This window comes from Cyclopterus lumpus, chromosome 22 (assembly GCF_009769545.1).
Source record: "Cyclopterus lumpus isolate fCycLum1 chromosome 22, fCycLum1.pri, whole genome shotgun sequence".
In the NCBI taxonomy this organism is placed as follows: Eukaryota; Metazoa; Chordata; class Actinopteri; order Perciformes; family Cyclopteridae; genus Cyclopterus; species Cyclopterus lumpus.
This window is the reverse complement of record NC_046987.1, coordinates 17,469,613-17,489,252: the sequence shown is the minus strand read 5'-3', so window position 1 is coordinate 17,489,252 and position 19,640 is coordinate 17,469,613. Positions and strand designations below refer to the sequence as shown.

At 40.9% G+C, this 19,640-nt stretch overlaps 3 protein-coding genes across 3 annotated transcripts; 1 reads left to right on the top strand and 2 right to left on the bottom strand.

Annotated features, from left to right (window-relative positions):
- Positions 1-320: 320 nt before the first annotated feature.
- Positions 321-7,093, bottom strand: rdh12 (retinol dehydrogenase 12). The gene is made up of 7 exons (XM_034562750.1): positions 6,928-7,093; positions 6,188-6,306; positions 5,164-5,319; positions 4,935-5,039; positions 4,178-4,387; positions 3,221-3,410; positions 321-1,294 (listed from the first exon to the last, which is right to left on the bottom strand). The coding sequence occupies exons 1-7, from the start codon at positions 7,002-7,004 to the stop codon at positions 1,192-1,194; spliced, it is 960 nt and encodes a 319-aa protein (XP_034418641.1). The 5' UTR covers positions 7,005-7,093; the 3' UTR covers positions 321-1,191.
- A 710-nt stretch (positions 7,094-7,803) lies between these two features.
- vti1b (vesicle transport through interaction with t-SNAREs 1B) lies at positions 7,804-12,879 on the top strand. The gene is made up of 6 exons (XM_034563135.1): positions 7,804-8,055; positions 8,163-8,221; positions 9,388-9,585; positions 9,965-10,138; positions 10,388-10,449; positions 10,930-12,879. Exons 1-6 carry the CDS (start codon positions 7,959-7,961, stop codon positions 11,021-11,023), a joined length of 684 nt encoding a protein of 227 aa, XP_034419026.1. The 5' UTR covers positions 7,804-7,958; the 3' UTR covers positions 11,024-12,879.
- A 931-nt stretch (positions 12,880-13,810) lies between these two features.
- On the bottom strand, positions 13,811-19,415 carry arg2 (arginase 2). Its single transcript, XM_034563134.1, has 8 exons — positions 19,005-19,415; positions 18,830-18,902; positions 15,997-16,171; positions 15,662-15,821; positions 15,287-15,381; positions 15,070-15,174; positions 14,777-14,913; positions 13,811-14,651 (listed from the first exon to the last, which is right to left on the bottom strand). Exons 1-8 carry the CDS (start codon positions 19,116-19,118, stop codon positions 14,461-14,463), a joined length of 1,050 nt encoding a protein of 349 aa, XP_034419025.1. The 5' UTR covers positions 19,119-19,415; the 3' UTR covers positions 13,811-14,460.
- Positions 19,416-19,640: the final 225 nt, after the last annotated feature.

Below are 19,640 nucleotides of genomic sequence, written 5' to 3'. Positions count from 1 at the left end.
CAGTCTTCACGCTAAGCTAAGTTAGCCAGCTGCTAGCTTTAGCTTTCTATATATTTCTCTTCCAGACATGGTTGTGGTATAATTATTATCCGCAAGAAAATAAATAAGCGCATTTCCCAAAATGTGAAACTTTTCCCTCCACAGTAACACGGTGATATAATCAGACTAATTTGTTCTGTGCAATAATTCCCCTTTACGCGACGTTTGCTGCCTGGAGATGAACCATTTATGTTTTTGTCTACTAATCCAGTTCATACTGTACTGATGACATTTTGTAGATCTCAAACTAGAGTTTGAAAGGACTGATACAAGCACCCTTATAGTAATATCTCTGTTTATTTACATCAAATGTAAACATTCAACTCTGAACATGAATGTAAGTGTAGTAAAAGGCATGTTTCACTTGTATAAAACAGAGAATGTAAACTCTTGGCAACCTTGCATGTGAATGCTGAGAAGGAAACATGACGAGGGAGATCCTTAAAAATGTAAAACTGTAGTGCCTCTAGGATTGTGCAATTTTTGGCAATGCAAATGGGAAAAACTCTGCAAATATTGCAACGACATGATTCTAAGTCGGATCTGGTTAATATAGAAAAAAAAACTCCTTATTACCTACATTGACTACAATTATCACAAAATACATTTATGCAATTCAAGCGGTAATCGTGGCTCAGACGAATGCTGATATTCAATAGTTTACTAATTATGTATCAACCTGGAAACGCTATAAGAACCCCTGCAATTGTTTAGAAATGCTGGCACAAAAGTAGAGCAATTTTTAAATGCAAATTCTGGAGAAATCAAATTAATATAGCTGCTGGTCAGTTACCCTGGCTTGACCCTTCACAGTTTCCTACAGCATTACAATACATCAAGTTGCTTTTTTGCCTACACTGTATTCACATTGTCTCACAAAAATAGAAAGTCAAAAAGTTATTTGTGGTAACGTGATAATACAGTGGAGTTTGGTTTGAGGAGCACCAAATACTTAAGTCATTATATTGTAATTACTGCATTAATACACAAAAAAGCAACTTCACCTTATAGTACCTCTTACAGTATTACCTGACTGCTTATTAGGTAAGAAACGCTCAAAGTACAGAACATCAAAACCATTGTGAAATGAATGATCAAAGAAAGACGAAGGACTCCTTTGAGAACTGAGATAGATGGTGGTTAAAAGTTGAATCAGTCCCACTCGATACCCAGAAGCTCACAGCTGACGTCCCACAGTCGCCGCGCTGTCTCCTCACTTCTTCCCTGTGGGGCAACAAAGGCAGGGGCGCAGTCACTGAAATGAAAGAAGGGGGTTGTTATTGCATATAATGACTCTGAGTCATCACTTTGGGTGCAGTGATCTCATTTCTCGTTTGACCTTCAGCGTGATAATGTTTCACAAAGTATTTTCCCTCAAGAGGTTTTCGCCTCTTGTCAGGCCACAGTTGAAAATAAGAGATTTGTTCTTAATCTGTTTCGCCTGGCTAAATAAAGGTTAAATAAAAAATATATATATTTTACGTGTCGCGAAAGGCAGACGCAAGGAGCTTATCTCTCCTCTACAGTAACGTTTCCTGTAAATTAAAACACACTGAATCTTCACTTTCATCTGAGGAGACTTGCAATGAGGTGAAAAGGGCAATTTAAAAAAAAGGAAAACCAAAAGAAATTGACTGCACTCATACTGGCCTATGTAATTATGCAATGTTATCGATGTGCGTCCCTTTTGTAAATGGAGCTGCCGCAAGGAATTGTGGGATGACATTATCTCCCTTTCTTTCATAAAGGACGGCCCAGTGTACCCTATGCTAAAGGAGATAAAAAAGAAAACACTGAGGCACTTATCCTAGCTTTTCTCATGGCTGTCGCTTAGATACTTCTGGGTCATTTCACTCAGTAAAAAAGACAATTCGACCGCAGCCTATTTTCAGTGGCTCTGGTTCCAGAGGGTAATCTCCCCAAATCATTTCAGTTTACCAAACCAGCCATGAAAGTTTTTAGTGGTGTGTGTGTGTGTTTAAATGTCGGTCTGTGTACCACTTTGGCACACGCTGAAATATTCCAGCAACTGTTGGGTGGATTGCCAGGACATTCGGTAAAGATAAAGGAAGTGGGCAGGGAATGAGTGCTGACTTTCCTCAGGTGTCAGGTTGACTTTTGTGGTTGAGGTTAAAACGTCTCGCACCGGCTATTAAAATGGATTGCAATGAAAATTGTTGCAGACATTCGTATTCCCCCTCTGGATGAAGTGCAATCACTCTGGTGATCTCTTAAAGGAGCAGTGTCTAGGATTTAGAGGTATCTAGCCTCCCTTTGCCGGTGTGACGGAGAACTACGGTGGCCCTCACTAAAAAAAAAAAAGATTCATTTGTGGACATTGTTTTTGGCTGCAGGTCTCTCTCACCAAATGTCCCTTTTTTTTTTTAATGAACGCTTACAAATCCAAGTACTAGATTATGGATCAATGCATTTGGTCAGCACACGTTTTGTATTTACACTCGTAGCTCTGCCGGGTGGCTGAAATCCCGGTCGCACTGGAGAGCATTTATGCTTTTGTTTGTTCACAGTTTCTGTGTGGACTTTGAAATTCATAAAAAAAGGAAAGTCCTCCGTTTTGTGTCCATCCCTCAAAGCCGCAAACTGACTTTAAACGTCTGCTCCGTAGGGCTGATAACGCTCGCTATGCGCTCTCCAATGACAGCTTGCTTCCTCCGCATGTCGGCAGTAGTAGAATTACAAAATGCAGAATTTAACTGCACAACAGCTGTTAGTATAGACAACGAGGTCAGCAATGCCTGTAATCCGTTATCCATGTTTAATTTATATATCAGTGTAAGTAATACTCACAGTGGCATTCCTTCCACCCCCCCCCATTTTCAAGAGTAATAGTACATTTAAAAAAATTATATTAAAAAAACTGACAATTTGTCTACTGGGAAAACCATGTTGGATTCAAGCTTAGAAGAACCTGTGGGTTGTGTAGTTTTTACAAGACTCTGAGGAGCAAAACATTAATAAAGAGGTTTTACCACACGGCTTCTACAGGAACCTGCGTGTGCCACAATTTGATATCATGGCACATTTAGAAAAACAAACGTTAATAATTTCCGATGATAATAATAATAATAATAAATGGCCAAATTTGCTCCCTGAACCAATTTTTTGAAATGTTCTAATCTTTGAAAAGAACGTAATGAACGTCTGGCTTGTTGTCACCGACCTGAAGTGTTTCCCAGAGACTGAGTGCAGTTCGTCTGCCACTGCACAGTAGAGGCTGGTCTGCGCTCCTTCGCGTGGGGTTTTTAGGAACGTGGCGAAGACGGTGAAAAATATCGTCATGAGAGTCGAGTGTCTAGTCAGGTCGGAGTTCACCGTCCCCGGGTGGACTGAGTTCACCGTGACATCGGTACCTTTTGAGGACAACAAACAAACATCACAATGTGCCACGTCTTTCTTTTTTTATTCCCTCAATATATATGTTTAGCATTCAAATCATATACAACACACGGTTACATTGGTGCATTGACATGAAACCCCCGAAAAACTCTAAATGCTCTTCCCTATTTAAAAAAATAAAAAGCTACGGTTTATAACTAATTTCTACTATAATTACTAAATGTAGTGTCCAGTAAGATTTGCTTTTAAATAATCCTGAATAACCTCTGACCTCTTCCCAGAATGTTTAAATCTGCCTGCATTGCCACATACGATGTTTCTATACATGTTGTGCATATGTTCGTTATGTTTTTTTATTTGTGATTTAATTACTCTTTTTCTTCTTTCTAATCCGCAGTCTCAGGCTGATAATTAGAACACTGATGCTTATTATAAATTGCCTGAAACTGAACTCAAGTTCTTTCTATTTTATTTGTCATTACCTGACTGACGTTTTCGGCAAAAAGATGCATTATTCTGTGGAGTTTAGAATTGTATTATCTCCTGTATCTTAAAAAAAACCCACTTAGGTACATCTGTGTATTTCAAAAAAGAAATGCAGAGCAAACATTAAAGGGTGCAACATTTAGAACAGAGTTCTTTGTGCACTATATGGTCTTGAAACACCAACATTGCCTGGCTGACCAGTTGTTTGTCTCCCATTCTAACCACTAACCCTCTCTGTTATAACTCCGTTTGCCAGTGCGTGTTGTGTGTTTGTGTGTTTGTGTGTTGTGTGTACCTTTGAGTCTACGCGCCAACTCTCTGGTAAAGAGCACGTTTGCCAGTTTGCTCTGGCAGTATGCTAAACCGCTGTTGTAGCTGCCCTGGCTGTGAAGGTCATGGAAACGGATCCAGCCGAAGTTGTGAGCCAGAGACGAGACCACCACGATGCGGGCCGGCGCACTGCGCTTCAGCAGCCCGATCAGGAGGGACGTCAACAGGAAGTGCCCTGCCAGAAGTAAGAAACGCGTACAGTCGGTGTCGAACTCACACAGTCTTTGCTTTTATTAGCCTCAGCTTTCACATTCAAATCCTTTCGACCAATAATTAAATCCAGTTATCTCACATTTTATAGCTAAAATTGTATTTTCCAGAAATGGACAGTTGGTCACAGTTGGTGAGTGAATACATCAGGATTGTATTATTATTATTATTAACATATTTATTATTAGATATTTGTTAACAGTAATGGATTATTGTCCTAATGTTATCAGACAATTATATAATTAACCACATTTAACTTTACCACTAAACATTAAGTACAAATTAAACCCCAGATTATGCATATTAAATTGTTATCTAAAACTTCTATTATGTCCTCAGCTCATCAACATGCTCTTGCATGTAAAGTAAAGTAAATGTCATTTTTTGCTATATTACGCTGATAAATTGTGCACAAACAATTCTGATCCAATTGATGAATTGATCAGTTATTCCATCAGGTTTTTAAGGTTCGATTTATTTATTGATTCAAGAGAATTTCAGCACGGGCTCACCCAAGTGATTGACTCCGATGTGCATCTCAAAGCCGTCGATTGTTTTTGTGTAGGGGCACATCATCACGCCGGCGTTGTGGATAAGGATGTGAAGATGGTTGACCTCTGGAAAAAAAAAATATATCACACAAAAAAATTAAAGAAACATCGCAGCTGTGACACCTGCTAAACAACAACAACAACAACAACAAATCCAGGCTTCTGTGGGTCGATGCGACTCTGTGCTCACCTCCTAGGAATTTCTGAGCGAAGGCTCGTATGGAGCAGGTGTCGGCCAAGTCCAGCTCTCGAACCTCCACTTGTGTTTCGGGATGCGCAGCTCGTATACTGGCCGCGGCCTCCTCTCCTTTGTCCACATCTCGACACGCCATGATCACCCGCGCGCCTGTCGCGTGAATACATAAGCAGCAGCTAAACTACGGACAAAACTGAAGCTGCATTAATTCATAGAAGAGAGGACAGAGAGAGGGAGGGTGCTTCTGTTGGCTTATTGCTGCGTGAATCCATGTATTAAAAGGAGGTCTCTGGTTTAAGCGCGTTGCTCAGTGATGCAGGAGAGTGTTTGACAAAGTTAAGTTCTTATGTCCTCAAGCCAAGCATTACCGTAATTACATGGCAAGGTCAACCAAAGTTCATGAACTACAATATTTGTATTCAGGGTTAATCTTGTTGTTCTTAAATCTCCTTTATAATAATAATTGTTTGAAAATAAATAAAAGCTTTAAAAGAGCCTGCTTGTTTAAAAATAAAATTACATTTTATATTATACAGAACACAACAGGGTGTTGAAACCAAAAATGAAGGCCAGGTCCTAAAGCGTCACCTCCTAATGGCAAAGGCAACCAATGTTTTTTAATGTGACTTCCACAAATATAACACCTTCAGTAACATCCATATTAACTTTTTCACAGCAGACATTTTGACTCGTCATAGTAGGAAGAGCCAAGCTGTCTACCGAGGTCTCTGTTTTATGCAAGTGAGTCGTGACTGTGAAACGGCACACACAATACCGGGACCCTGAAACTGAAACGGCTAAATGGAATTCAGCCATCATTAATGGCTTTTTTTTGTTGCATATATATATATATATATATCATATATATGTAGATCTTTCTCTCTATATACTGAAACATACTGATTTAAATCTTATTGCGTAGCCCTACAGAGACACCTGTTTTTCTCTTATTGTCAGGGGCAGATTATGGATGTAAAGAGTCGCTGTGCTCGGCTGTGTGTCTGAACCAAAAAGTCACCTCTCACTGCCAGTTCCATGGCAGTCTCCTTCCCGATCCCTGTGTTGGCCCCAGTGATGAGGACCGTCTTCCCATCAAGACTAACTGTGGACCTGCACACTCCTCCTGCTGCATATTTTCTGTTAACACACAGTGACCAGTGATTAATACTCGGGACATTGAAGCACAGCAGACAGCTTTTGTGCACATGCGTGACGAGCGGCCCCAGTGAGTGATGTCCTCGTTTAGGATTGGACATTGGGGGGGGGGAGACAGTCTGGTTTAATTATTCACAGAGAAAACTTGGGAAATGAACAGTGCTGAGCGTCAAGTCATGCGACCCACGCCACTGAGCAGGGCCGCCCCACAACCAATCCCTCTGTTGGAGTAATGCATACAGATATAACTCCTCCTACGCTCAGCCTGCTGATAGGCCCGAGCCGCTCACACGGACTCCCGGTTCATCTCTGTGCAAAAACTCCCACAGCTTCATCATTCTGTATTCATTGATTTTCTGCTTGAAATATCAAGTCGGCGTCGTGTGAACTGATGACAACAAAAAAAATACAGAAATAAACCTGTAAAATGACGATCAGTTGAGTTAAGTGGACTCACGGTATATTTATGTAATGTAAATGAACCTCATCGTAATGATTACATCAGTGCAATGTGATGCCCTGTCAACCAAGAACACATATACGTGATGTGGTTAAACGATGGATTTCTGTGAGAATTCAATGAGCGTGTCAATTGCCGCTTACCTGATGTGTGGAGCAAATAAAATCACCAGTAACGTCACCACTCCGAGGCCCGCGACAATTAATAAAAGCAACATCATACCACGGATGTGCGCTTTTCCGTCTCCTCCAGCAGGACGCCACTGCTCTGTAGGCAGAACAGCTGATGTCAAAGCATAAAGGGGTGCAGAGCGTAGCGAGGGGTGAAAGCTACACCGCGAACGGAATCATGGGGGTTGTAGTTTTTTTAGCCTGGCAGAAAAATATATATATAGTTATGGTTATCTTTATTATTTTTACATTAAGATCACACCCATGTTATGGCATTTTAATTATTTAAATGGGTTAATTTATAAAATACAAACAGTGTAATTACTCTATCTAATCAAGTAGATTATTATGTTTCTAATTGATAACTTAAGATGCACTTGCTTTTAGGAAAAATTACTTAATTACTATCAAGAAGAATATTATTATATATTATTTATTATATTTTTTTTTTTTTAAAGAAGCAAGGCTACATAAGCATGAACAAAATAAAATAATTACGTCAATGTAAAAATTGAGAAATAAAATAATACAAGTCAATAAATAAATCACATTAAAGGTTTTTTAAATCGTCTAACAATTGAATAAATAATATAAATAAATTGTGGTGTACATTTGGAAGAAGTCGTCTCAAAACTTCATTTCCAAGAAGGCGCAGTGAAAGCTGTCTGTGTAGTGCCTGAGTAAAACTGTTGTCCGGGGGTGGGGTTTAAATCGTCGTTTACCTAAATTTGTCGCATGTTGTATTTTTATTTGCAATGTTAGTTTCAGCCTGTTATTTCTCGTTGATAACGAACCAAAAAAAACACATGGTTGTGTTTGAATTTTGGTCAGGCGTTGAGGCGTTTTAGACCCTGGATCACGAGGTCCATCATGCGGAAGTACCGGGAACCTGATTAACGTAAAAGCAAAACAGTCGAATAGGTTAACTTAAAGGTGATGTGTCTGTGATTAGTGTTGCACTTTACGACAAAAGACCCAGTAGCTTCTCTAGAAAAGGCATCGAAATGTCGTCGGAGGAATTTGAGAAACTGCACGAAATCTATAAATCACTGTATGAGGAGATCAAGCTAATGCCAGAGAGAGCTCTGAAATGTCACGGAGGTAAACAGTCCATGTTGTTTCACCAGCTCGTGTTGGCGAACTGTACCACACACTTCTCAGAAGATGTCACCTGAACTGTGAGACTGAAACTGTCTTTGTGTCCACAGAGGAAAGGAAGAGGTTGGTGAGGACCTTCGATGAGAGACATGGGGAGACTGATGAAGTGGTGAGCGTGCGTGTGCGTGTGTGTGTGCAAAGCGTACGATACGCACTTCAATTAGAGCTTCATGTAACGTCACTTACAACGTTAGCAGACATTTAGGGGAAATGGGCCTTCCTTTTTTTTGTCGGTTTAAGATGTTGACACTGAATCAGAAGCAGCTTTTCTGGCTAAGTAACTTTAACTTGTATGTTTGGAGTTGTTCTCAATGTACTTGCACACAGTTCCAGGAACAATTTACTGCAAGACATCAATAGAAATGTAGCTAAAAACAGGGACAACGAAATTAAACGCATGCCTTTATTGTTCAAAAGTCTGTAATCTTGAGGCCTGATACAATATTGACAGGACTGCTCTGTGTGTGTGAATTGTCTTCCAAGCTTTTAGGTTGCAGAAAGTCCTCTTTTCAAATAGATGTTATTTTGGATGACGCATTTGCAAAAAGAAGGAATGTTTTGTATGGGTGGAGAACAAAACACTGTATGATTGTTTAACCAGACTGACAATGTAACAGAAAGAGACAACAGTTCAATCAGATATAGAAGAAAGGGCCAGTTATTGGTAACAGAAACTGGAAGTGGGTGCATATTTAAAAAGGATGAGGTTCCTCTTTTAGTGTTGAGTGCAGTGCACACAATGCCTCGAACAAGCTGGAATATGATCAGGTTTAGCAAAGCTATTCTTCAAACATCACAATAGAAATAGTGATAGTTTAATACAATTGGAACTGGATCAGGGAATATTAGATGAGCCGCTAAATCCCAGTTTAAGCCCAGCCAATCTAACTACTGAAGTAGACTGCAGATGGCTCAAAGAGAAACTGGTTCCCACAATATTTAGAGCACGATTGCGCCATTGTGTTTCAATAACGAGCAATGGTCCCTTACATTTTTCTGGACTTAAAAACAAATTCAGAAGCGAAGTTCCAACAACTGTATTCTTTCCTGTCATGCAACACTGTGGGGACTCAGACTAAATGTAAGTTTTAATTATTTACTTCTTCTGGAGCCAAAACGATGTTCACTGGTAGTAAAACTAGTGAGAAGCTGGCCCATTTTGGTATCAAGGGCTTAAAAATAGCATAACCTACTCCAATAGTTGTTTCTTCAATGTTCTCTGCATACGTCACCGTTAATGTGTTCACAAGCAATTTGATTTTTTTCTGTGTCCAGTTACAAGGAATGGAGGAAGAGCTGCGTGCGGCACCTTCCTCCTACCGAAATGCAATGAGTACAAAGCTGCGCATGTACCGCCGGGATCTGGGCAAGCTGCAGAGGGACATGAAAAACTCTGCTCCGGCCTTTGGTTCGACTTCCCAGACATCAGAGGGAAGTCGTCATGGCATCTATTCGTCAGAAAACCAACAAAGTGTGAGTGTGTGGCTGTCGACTTTGATATTTTAGGAGTTCATCTCGTTATGAGGTTTATCAAACTTAAAAGGAAATATTTCAGCAATCTAAAATATCAGTAGAAAATGTATGTTTTGGTTTTCAGTTTCTCAGATCTCCTTTTTGTAGAAACAAATTCTGTAGATGTGCAGGAAATCAATAATTTTATTGAAGTCTGATGAAAGGTTGACACACTATCCTGGACCTTTTTACATCCAAATAACCCCTGATGTATTCAACAGAATGGTTCTCTAAGGGAGTAAAGATATCTGACAATGGATTTTTTTTCTTCTTCTTGCTCCTCTGTCACAATACGTGTCATTTACTCTGGTTGGTTTGCCATGTTCGTCCACCTGTGCAGACACAGCTGCAATCCCAGAGAGCGTTGCTGCTCCACGGCACGGACTCTCTGAACAACGCCACCCAGAGTATTGAACGGAGTCAGCGCATCGCAGCTGAGACGGATCAGATCGGCACAGATATCATCGAGGAGCTGGGAGAGCAGAGGGAGCAGCTGGACCGCACCAGAAACCGAGTTAGCTGTGCACCGTTACTATGCAACTGCACGCGATGGGATGCTCCATTAGTTTTAATCCGTTAAGGGTCGATACTGTTTGTTCAGTAGTTTAGTCTCTCGTTTCAGTGGTGCAGCTCATATTTGGGTCAATATGATTTATATTCGTTAGATTCATTTTATAACTTTAATATAAGGAGAAATAAAGGACTTTGTTGTTTTCAGGCCATGATTTTGTCAAATCTAATCTGTCTTCTGTTTGTTTTGAAGTTGGTGGATACTGGAGATAACCTCAGTCGAAGTAGAAAAATTCTTCGTGCCATGTCACGGCGGTAAGTTCTACGTTGAAGTTATCTTGTTGTTTTTTAATCGATGTACTAAATGATTGAATACTAAGAGTCGGTTTCTTTAGTTTGATATACTCTGTTCTTTTGTCTGCCTTTCACCAGATGTGAGGTATTTCTGTCTCTGTAGCTAGCTCGTATAATGTTATACTGTATTAAGGGGCCTAAATGGTGCACATTGATTATACTAAAACATGGGTTTGGTGAAAAATAAAATATTCTGATTGGCTGATTTTTAATGGTTTTTTTCCCGAATAACATACTGGTGATTGTGCAACTACTATTTGGCAGTTTTATTATAAATAAATGACAAAGAAAATCATAAACACCTCACAAGCTGGAACCAGCAAAAGTTTGGCATTTTTTTGTTGAAGATTTTCTGTCAATCGACCACTCGATTATTCATAAATGTTTATTGAAGAATGACCCTCTGTTTGTTGGTGACTTTCATCTTGTTTCGTTCTGTAGGCTGGTGACGAACAAGTTGCTGTTAGCTGTCATCATTTTAATGGAGTTGGCCATTCTGGGTGCTGTGGTTTATCTGAAGTTCTTCCGACGATGAGCAAACTAAACCATCTGAAAAACAATCTTAAGCTCTGGATTCAGGGCAAACCCAGACTCTCTACATCTGTCTCCACTGACTATCAAGTAGCAATAATGCTCCTCTGCTGTTTTCAGCCACCTGTTTCTGTGAATAAATAAGGACATTGAGGGGGTTCAGTCCTAAAGTGAACCTTCACTGACAGGGGACTCGGTCCATGGGCGGGTGAAGTTAATTAGACAAGAATGACTAATTGTTGAACCTGCTAATGGACCAAATCGACAGAAACTCCACGCACAAACTGTGACCTGAGATTTCCACTGTTTGATCAGACTGTTAATGCCCTGCAGGATGACGTTATGGACTCGTGTGCTGCCTGCTACCGGCCTCAGTACGGATTCTCTGTCAGGATTTATTCAAGCTGGAGTACGATCAACTTTCTCCCGCATGTGTAGATTCTCTGTTCACTGTCCCTGTGAAATGTCACCTTAGCTCGGCAGTTCTGGGAGGATTACACATTCTCAGATTTGAGATCTCGAGACGAATGTATTGTGCCATTATCTTTAAAATACTAAACAAAAGTATTTGATGAAGTGGCACGAGTTGAATTTCTTTTGTTGCGTCATCATGCCCCGTATCCAAATGGTTGTATTTAGCAATTTTTTCTAAATCACTGAGGCCAAATTTTGTCAGTCAGAGATGTGAATTAGAATTGTGTGGAAACTCTTGATACGTGGACCTTAACAGTTAATAATGTTGTCTAATTGCTTCATAATACAAAGATCACTCTGAGAAAAAGCTGGAGCATTCCTCATTTGCTTGTCTCAATATCATCATATAATTAATCTTCAACCTCGGTTTGCAATATATCTGGTATTTCCAGGGCCGGCAGTCAAAGTGAGAAAAACATCCGCTGTGGAGCTGACGTCACCAAAATGTGTCACAGGCTGAAGCCCCGAACCAGGTCAGTGCTGCGTAAACAGCACCTGTTACTATTAAATTCATTATCAAATAATATGATAAGGTTATTCTTAGTGCCGTGTTCCTGAAGTGGAACATCTGCCACCATGTTTTTCTTCCGCATAGATATCATGCCTTCCTCGAGTGGTGCCAAGCACAACAACATGTTGGCTGACCTGCTTGTGGGGGGCGGGTGGGGGGCGGGTGAGGGGCGGGGTCAAATGTCAATGTGTGAATCTGTTTTTTTTCTTCTTTTGTCTGACGTATTGCTTTCACGCCCCCTTCGAAAAAAACACAACAAATAAAGTACAACTTTTGTGCTGTTACTAACAGTAAATACTATGTTTGCATTTCTGCATGTAAATTGTAATATTTTATGATACAATTGCAACTAATCATTACAGTAACTATGACGCCAGCAACACGGATAGTTTAGTTTAACTGGATCCCCATTAGCTGACGCTTTAGCAACGCTGTTGTCCACAGGAAGGACAAAATGTAATGCATACAAAACATGACGTGAAACAAACGGTTAAAAAATAGTACAAACAGAATGATATAAAAATGGTAGTCAGATACCTAGTACAGTCGAGGACTAGGATGTATATTGTGCAGTACATCAGTAATTTATACAAAGAAGGATCCAATGACTACAAAAGTGATGGAAAATGTCAAGTGGTTAATGGCCTGAAGTGCGTCTTTTAATTGTTTTTTAAATGACTAATTACCTGTATGAGGAGGTAGTAAATTCCAAGCGGTAATTGCACGAAAAGTAACTACATTTGAGGTTTGTTTTTGGGGTTGGAGGTACCACGTGACCTAAGCTAGTGTTCCTTGTGTAATGGTTGTGTCTGTTACATGTATATTGTAACTGAATAAATATTCAGGTGTCTGATTAAATACTATTCTGAAAAACATGAGAAGGCTACAGTGAAGTTTAATTTCCACTGAGAACCACGACAGGCCAGAGTGCATATATGCTGTATTAGTTCTCATTGAACACTGGAGTGCTAATCTGGTTGCTCGGTTTTGAACCAGTTGTAGTTTATTTATTTATGTCCTTAGCAGCTGCTGACTATGTGAATGTACAGTATAGCAGGTGACAAAAGACCAAGGATTGTAACACCTGACAAACAATAGTGTTAAATGAGCAAAGCACTTCCTGGTCACAGCTATGCCCCTCCCCATTTTAGTGGCAATGCCGTCAATGTGCTCCGACCACGACGACTGTTCGTCCAACACTACACCCGGTAGCAATTTATATTAGTCGAAACATTGGCTATTATTGCTTTCATGTATCGGCATCATGTTTCAGCCGTGCTCATGGCTCTACACGTAGCAATGATTGCCATGAAGACATTTCTTGTTCCCTGAGGATGAATCCTACTGTCTTAGGTACTTTAATTATTGCACAACTCTGAGGTTCATTAGTTTTTTTGGATGGATACCCATGAAATTTGGTAAACGCACTCAATGTCACTTCAGAAGGAATTCAGGGTGCAACACTAACTTGTTTGTTAAAGAAAAATATGGTTTGCCATTTTTTTGTCCCTTTTATATCATGCGTAATTAAGATATTGCAAGTAAACCCACTAATGTGCATGATTCTGATTCCCATCTGACTGAATGTTTGGCTGTCTTTTTTTTTAAAGTAATTGCCACCGATGGAAACAAGGCAACCTTTTCATTTGAGCACCGATAGTCCAGTTTATCAGGTCAAAGTTATTTTGTCTAACTGGTTTATGTCATGCATAAACTAATGGCATTCCCATCAGCCTCAGTTTACTTTGTGCTTAGTTATAGTGATATAATGAAACAAACTACAGAAAAGACACATTTACACCAATAAAAAATTCCAGCATATTTATGGAAGACCAAAATACTGCATACACTCTTTGTTGCAAGTACAGGAGTCGTTTAGTGGCCACATCAAGTCAAACATTAGATCAGGTCAAACCTAAAGGCAAATTGTTTAGTTTTTTTAGTTTTTTACCCCCAGCATTTTGAGTCAAACCTGGATGCCAATACACGTACTGCCATGTTCACAGTGAAAATACAAAAGTAAACTCTAAAGAAAATACAGTAACCACAGCTGGTCCAAAGTGCAAACACAGTAACCGACAGCCACAAAACAGTTGTGAGAGTCCACATTAGGTTGTGGGATTCAAACCAAGTGAAACTTAGTTTATCATTTACATATTTTAAACCAAATGCATAATACATTTGTGGCGGCTGTGTCAACTAACACATCACTTCTTAGATACAGGAGCCAAATAGATTAATATTGCCGTTTAAATTAACAGTATAACCATCAATGTGAACTTATTACCTCAAATCTGTAAAGCCCTTTTTATAGATAAATGAATTCAAACACAAGTTAGTTTACATCATGAAATGTAACTCTAAACCGCGAAGAGAGAAGAACAAAACCTTTTTTAAGCTACTGTTGGAATGCTCAGGGACGACGTCGGCAAAGTTCAAAGCTGTGCTTCGTGCTCTCAGAGGCAAAGCTGCTCCGTGTCGTCCTTCACAGAGGGATTCTGGTCGATGGATGCGCGAGCGCCTTCTCTCGTCTGTCCCAGAGACGAGGCGATGACGTCCACCGCTAGCAAGGCGGTGGCCTGCACCGCTTCAGGGTTGGCCCCCAGCGTTGGGTTCACCTCCACCAGGTCCATGACCGACAGCAGACCTGCACACAGTCACAAATTAGACACTAAAAAAAGGTGACGAAAATAAAAAAAAGAACCGACCGATATTAGCTTATGTGAAGCTGCCTATTTTGGATGTTGAGACCATGCTTGTGGTAATCTGTACCCGTGTTATGGATTTCCTCTGTGATGTAGATTCCTTCCCTGTAGGTCAAACCGCCATTCACTGGTGTTCCTGTGGCCGGAGCCAGAGACGGGTCGAATGCGTCGACGTCGAAGCTCAAGTGGATCGGTCGCTGTTTTCTGTTCAAGGTGAGACGGTTAAAGTGTGAATTTGAGGTTCACTTCAACTCAGACATGAGCAATAATTACATTTTTTAAATCAAATATAGAAAACAAACTTTTTCTAGAAGTTAAGTATGTTAAAATGTTTAACAGTAAGGGAGTATAATCTGTTACCTTGACAAAAGGTGGTCAAGAGCGACTTCCATGACCCTTTGGATGCCGAGTCTGTCGACATCCCTCATGGTGAAGTACTGGATACCCAGGTCCTTCAGGATGTGGCTGTAAATAAACAAAATAGGAAACATCAGGAACTATTTCCACAGTGCGTTCATGGAGAATGAAGTTCATATCAGCCACATATGGTTTATAAAGGTTGATAGTGTTTTCTTACTGCTCTCCGGGGTCAATGTCCCGCAGCCCGATGTAGACCAGGTCCCTCGAGGTGAGGAACGGCTTCGTCCAGGAGAACCCTGGGATATCTGGCATCTGTGGTGGACAGATTGAGAGAATATAATATAATATTATATATATAAATGTTTACATTTGCCGTTGTTTGGCCCGAGGCCAATTAAAGCACTTAAAATACACTTTTTAAAGTCGTCTTTTAACCTCCAACATAATTGCTTTATTGTCCATTTCTGTGATGCATGTTTTTCTTCTACATTTCATCCCCTTTGTAAATATATATATATATTTTTTTAGAAGCTCTTTCTTTATCAAATGTATCACCGTGACGTAATAGTTGCTTGTACTGACGAGTGTTCACCTTGTCTTGCAGCTCTTTGAGCATGAATGCCACGGGCTGGCCGTGAAGGTTTCCTGATGGAGAAGACATCGGCGTGTTTATGTCCGCATGAGCATCGACCCAGATGAGACACAGGTCAGGACACTGCTGGGCATGGCCTGCCACCGATCCAATAGCAAGGCTTTGAAATGAGAAGGACAGCCTTATGAAATATCTGGTGTTTGGATCAGTTGAATTCAGGGGACGAGTGTATTTTTATAACTTAAACACATGACAAAAGAAGCCTTTAGGCACCTACATACTGTACTGCATGATATCGGTTCACAAACAGAACACTGTTTTTTTATGACAATTACCTGTGATCACCTCCGAGCATGACGAGGGTGTGTCCAGCACCGACGGCTCTGCTCACTGCGCCAGACACCATCTTATTTGCCGCGCCCACAGTGCGAGGGAACTTGACGTCCATGTAGGGTTCGTCCTTCTCAATGTAGTGGAAGTTGAGGTCGCCGAAGTCGTGGATGGAGTAATCTAAACACAAAGAAGGGTCCATCAATTAAAAACATTAATGCACACGCACTCTGAAGGCTTTTAAGACATTTATCCGAGTCACTCTTTTAATGGAGTTTACGAGTGACGGAGAAAGGGTGCACCAGAACATACGACTGTTGCATTGAACATGGAGGACAATCTTGTCTAATTGTGAGGACACTGCCCTGTGGTCTGTTTTGAGGAAACAGTTGTGCTCCGAATCCTGCAGGTGCCCCGTTTCGGTTGAAAAGCAGACATGAATCCGTAGCTTTTTCCTACGGGCCCGTAGTGACCGAGCACTTTCCACTTGCCCCATTTCCCACGTCAGCTCAGCTTTCAGCCGCTCAGTCGCCCTGCGCTAAAGTAGCCCTCGCAGTAAAGGCTGAAAAGATTTCCACTTGCTTTAGGACATGCACAGCGAAGTAAACAAGTGATGTGATCTGCCATATTCGGGGTTGATCTGGAAATGTGATCCTTGATGGCAGTGTAGCGTTACTCTGCTGATCTGAGGGGAACCAATGCGGTTCATTCCTAGCCAAGACAGGAATAGCCCTCTTCTTGATGCAACAAGGAGCATCTATTGCGTGACAATTCAAATAAAGGAATATTATTTTAATAAAAAATAATTTTAAAATCAAGGAGACGAGCCGAAATGGGGATACTATTATGTATGACGGTACCAATAGTAGAACTAATGATCATAATCCTTCACCATGCGTAAAAATCTATTTTGCAGAATGATTGAACAGTTCAAAATATAAATCAGAAATCCAAAATGTGTCTTTCTTTAATAAGTTATTAATTGGATTTTAATCACTGGAAAAACTTTTTTTTGTAAATCTGTATTCTGATGAGACAGAACTGTAAATAAACGTTTCAACATATAAGATGCAGTTATCATCATGGAGAATGTTTCATTCTACACCGCAGGAAAACCTTTCTAATAAATGCCTGCAATAACAACAACAGTGTGGCTTCCGCCCAAAAGAAAAGAAGTAGTATGTAAGGTTGCGTAAAATAAAATGTTGACCCAGCTAGAAATATTCTGGGTGTGGACGGACGGACGGACTATTGCTCAACACCTGATGTTTACAGCTGATGAGCAGCACTTGGGACCAGGCATGCAAATGCTGTAATGCCCACTACCTGTTTACTTGACTAACACAGGAACAGGTCCTGCTGTTTGTTCTGTCACACACCATATGATCAGTTGTACGAAGAGTCCTTTTTTATATTGCGTCTCGTGGAAGGCGCAGCAGTGAGTTTAAAGTGATCGTGATATTTATACTTTGACTGTGGTAAACTATATAGAGAGTGTATTTATAGTAACCGTAACATACATATGGTAGTTTAATTCCTCTGTGGAGGCAACAGACACCACTTGAGGATCTCCTATACAAAGTGACCTCCCCTAAGGCCATGGTATTGTTCCTCTTCTTGTAGTATAATTATACTATTTTGGGGGATAATCTGTATGACGACAGTTTTTAAAAAAAATTTTATTTTATTCTGGACAAATGTCAAGAAACTACTTTTGGCCTCACTTAAAAATTGTCATTTGCCATCATTATAATTTTTTAAAAGAAAGATGCATTGTTAATTGTCACAAATAATATTATGAATAGCTAAATACCTTTTTACTTTATAGTACATAATACCTTCTTTTTGTGTGTGTACACCAAATCAACATTCAGTGTGTCCTTGGTATTCAAACGGGACCGGGTATCCTTGGCTGCCTGACTTTATAGTGACTTTTCTTTTTTAACTGTTCCTCACCATTATCTTTTCTTTTTTGTTACGTGTGCGCGTGGGCGTGACATTACCAACAAAATGCAAACCCGGTGACCCGCCTCGCGCTTAAAGAGAATAACGGATTCTTTCCGTCTGAGGTGTCCTCTTTCAAAAGCAGCTCGCGTGAGGCTGCCGGTTGAAACGGAAGATTTAAATACCAATACCCCCCCCCCCCCACACACACACACACACTCACCCCACCCCCCACACAAAAACCCACAAAGAGTTGTTTATGGGGCTAAATGTTGTGAAGACAGAGTGGAAATCCATCCGCAGCCTGTCCTCGCCCTGCGCCCTTCGCACCATGTGCCGTAACGAGGAGAATGACTAAGCCGGATATTGTGGCAACCGGAGGGACTCAAACATGTACAAATGTCGGTCCGCGGACAATGCGGTAGCTCCACTTCGTGCTAATCTCGCGCGTGTACGGGCAACCGCTTTAGGAGATGTCCCCTCGGCGACTGAATGAAACTGTAGTCGCCATTGTTTCATCGTTCTACTTCTTGCGAAATAGACACACAACACTAACTGGATTGTGTCACTAAAATGGGGATTTATATTCCATTGAAATGTCTTAATGTGTATTTGTTGTGTTGTCTCGTAATGTTCCAACACAACAAATACAAATAAAAATGAAAGCAGGGGTCACTTTGTTCTCCACAGCACGTGCACCTCTCACCGGCAACGTGTCGGATGTTTATATTTACAGCCACCGGGTGATGTAACAGGCCGACTAGAAGAAGAAAAAACCAGCTAAACCCGTCTGAACGTTGCCCCGGCGAGTCTGCTAGTTACCTCCATCTACTGTTACATAACTCAGCGGCACCAGCTGCTCCTGTTTTATTATCTCCCCCTTTCCTCACCTACCTAGACCGGAGAGCCTGTCGATGAGACCCGCATCTCTGATGACTTTCGGGCCGTGCTCCACGCCTCCTCTTTTCTGCGTTGAAAATAAAACGTGGAGTGAGTTAATTCAGTTACTTAATCAATTGAGATTTATTAAAAAAAATACAATAATCAAGTGGACAAAAGATGTTCTTACCTGTCCTCTTGAAAACGGAGCTCCCAGCACCGCCACGGACTGCGCTCGGCTTTGTTGGCACGTGTGGCCGAGTTGAGATCTGAGAAGACGGGATAGAGGTCCTCTCAAAGCCATTTTGTTCTTCTTTAAAAAAAAAAAAAAAAAGTTAAATCAAAACCAGTGCGATCCCAGACGCAGCCCCAAAAAAAGTGTGATAGAAGCGCCGGAGATGTCGCCCTGCTTGATGCTGAATGTGGCCGCGTCGGCGCAAGAGGCTGCTCTTATTGCGCCTACATCTACTTAATATTCATGAGCTGCTGAAGAGGAGGACTTGGCAGGAAGAGTGGGTCAATAAACCTTACTTCTTTTTTCTTTTTCTCAGAAACATTGAGGCGTCCTGAATCACCAATGACTCTCAGCATTTATGGCCAGTAATAACCTCGTATTCACGTTAGGGTGTTCTGTTTCATGTACAGTCACCAGCGTCGGGCTGAGTGACACACCTTCGGAGTAGCCAATGGGCGGTGGCGAAATAAGTGGGTTCACTCTGTGGGCGTGGCTTGTCAACTAGGTCGGGTGCTTTTCGTGACCTGTTTTGTTGTGAAGCGCTTTGCTGCAATCTGATCTAAGTGGACATTTCCAGAGAACCAGCCAAGT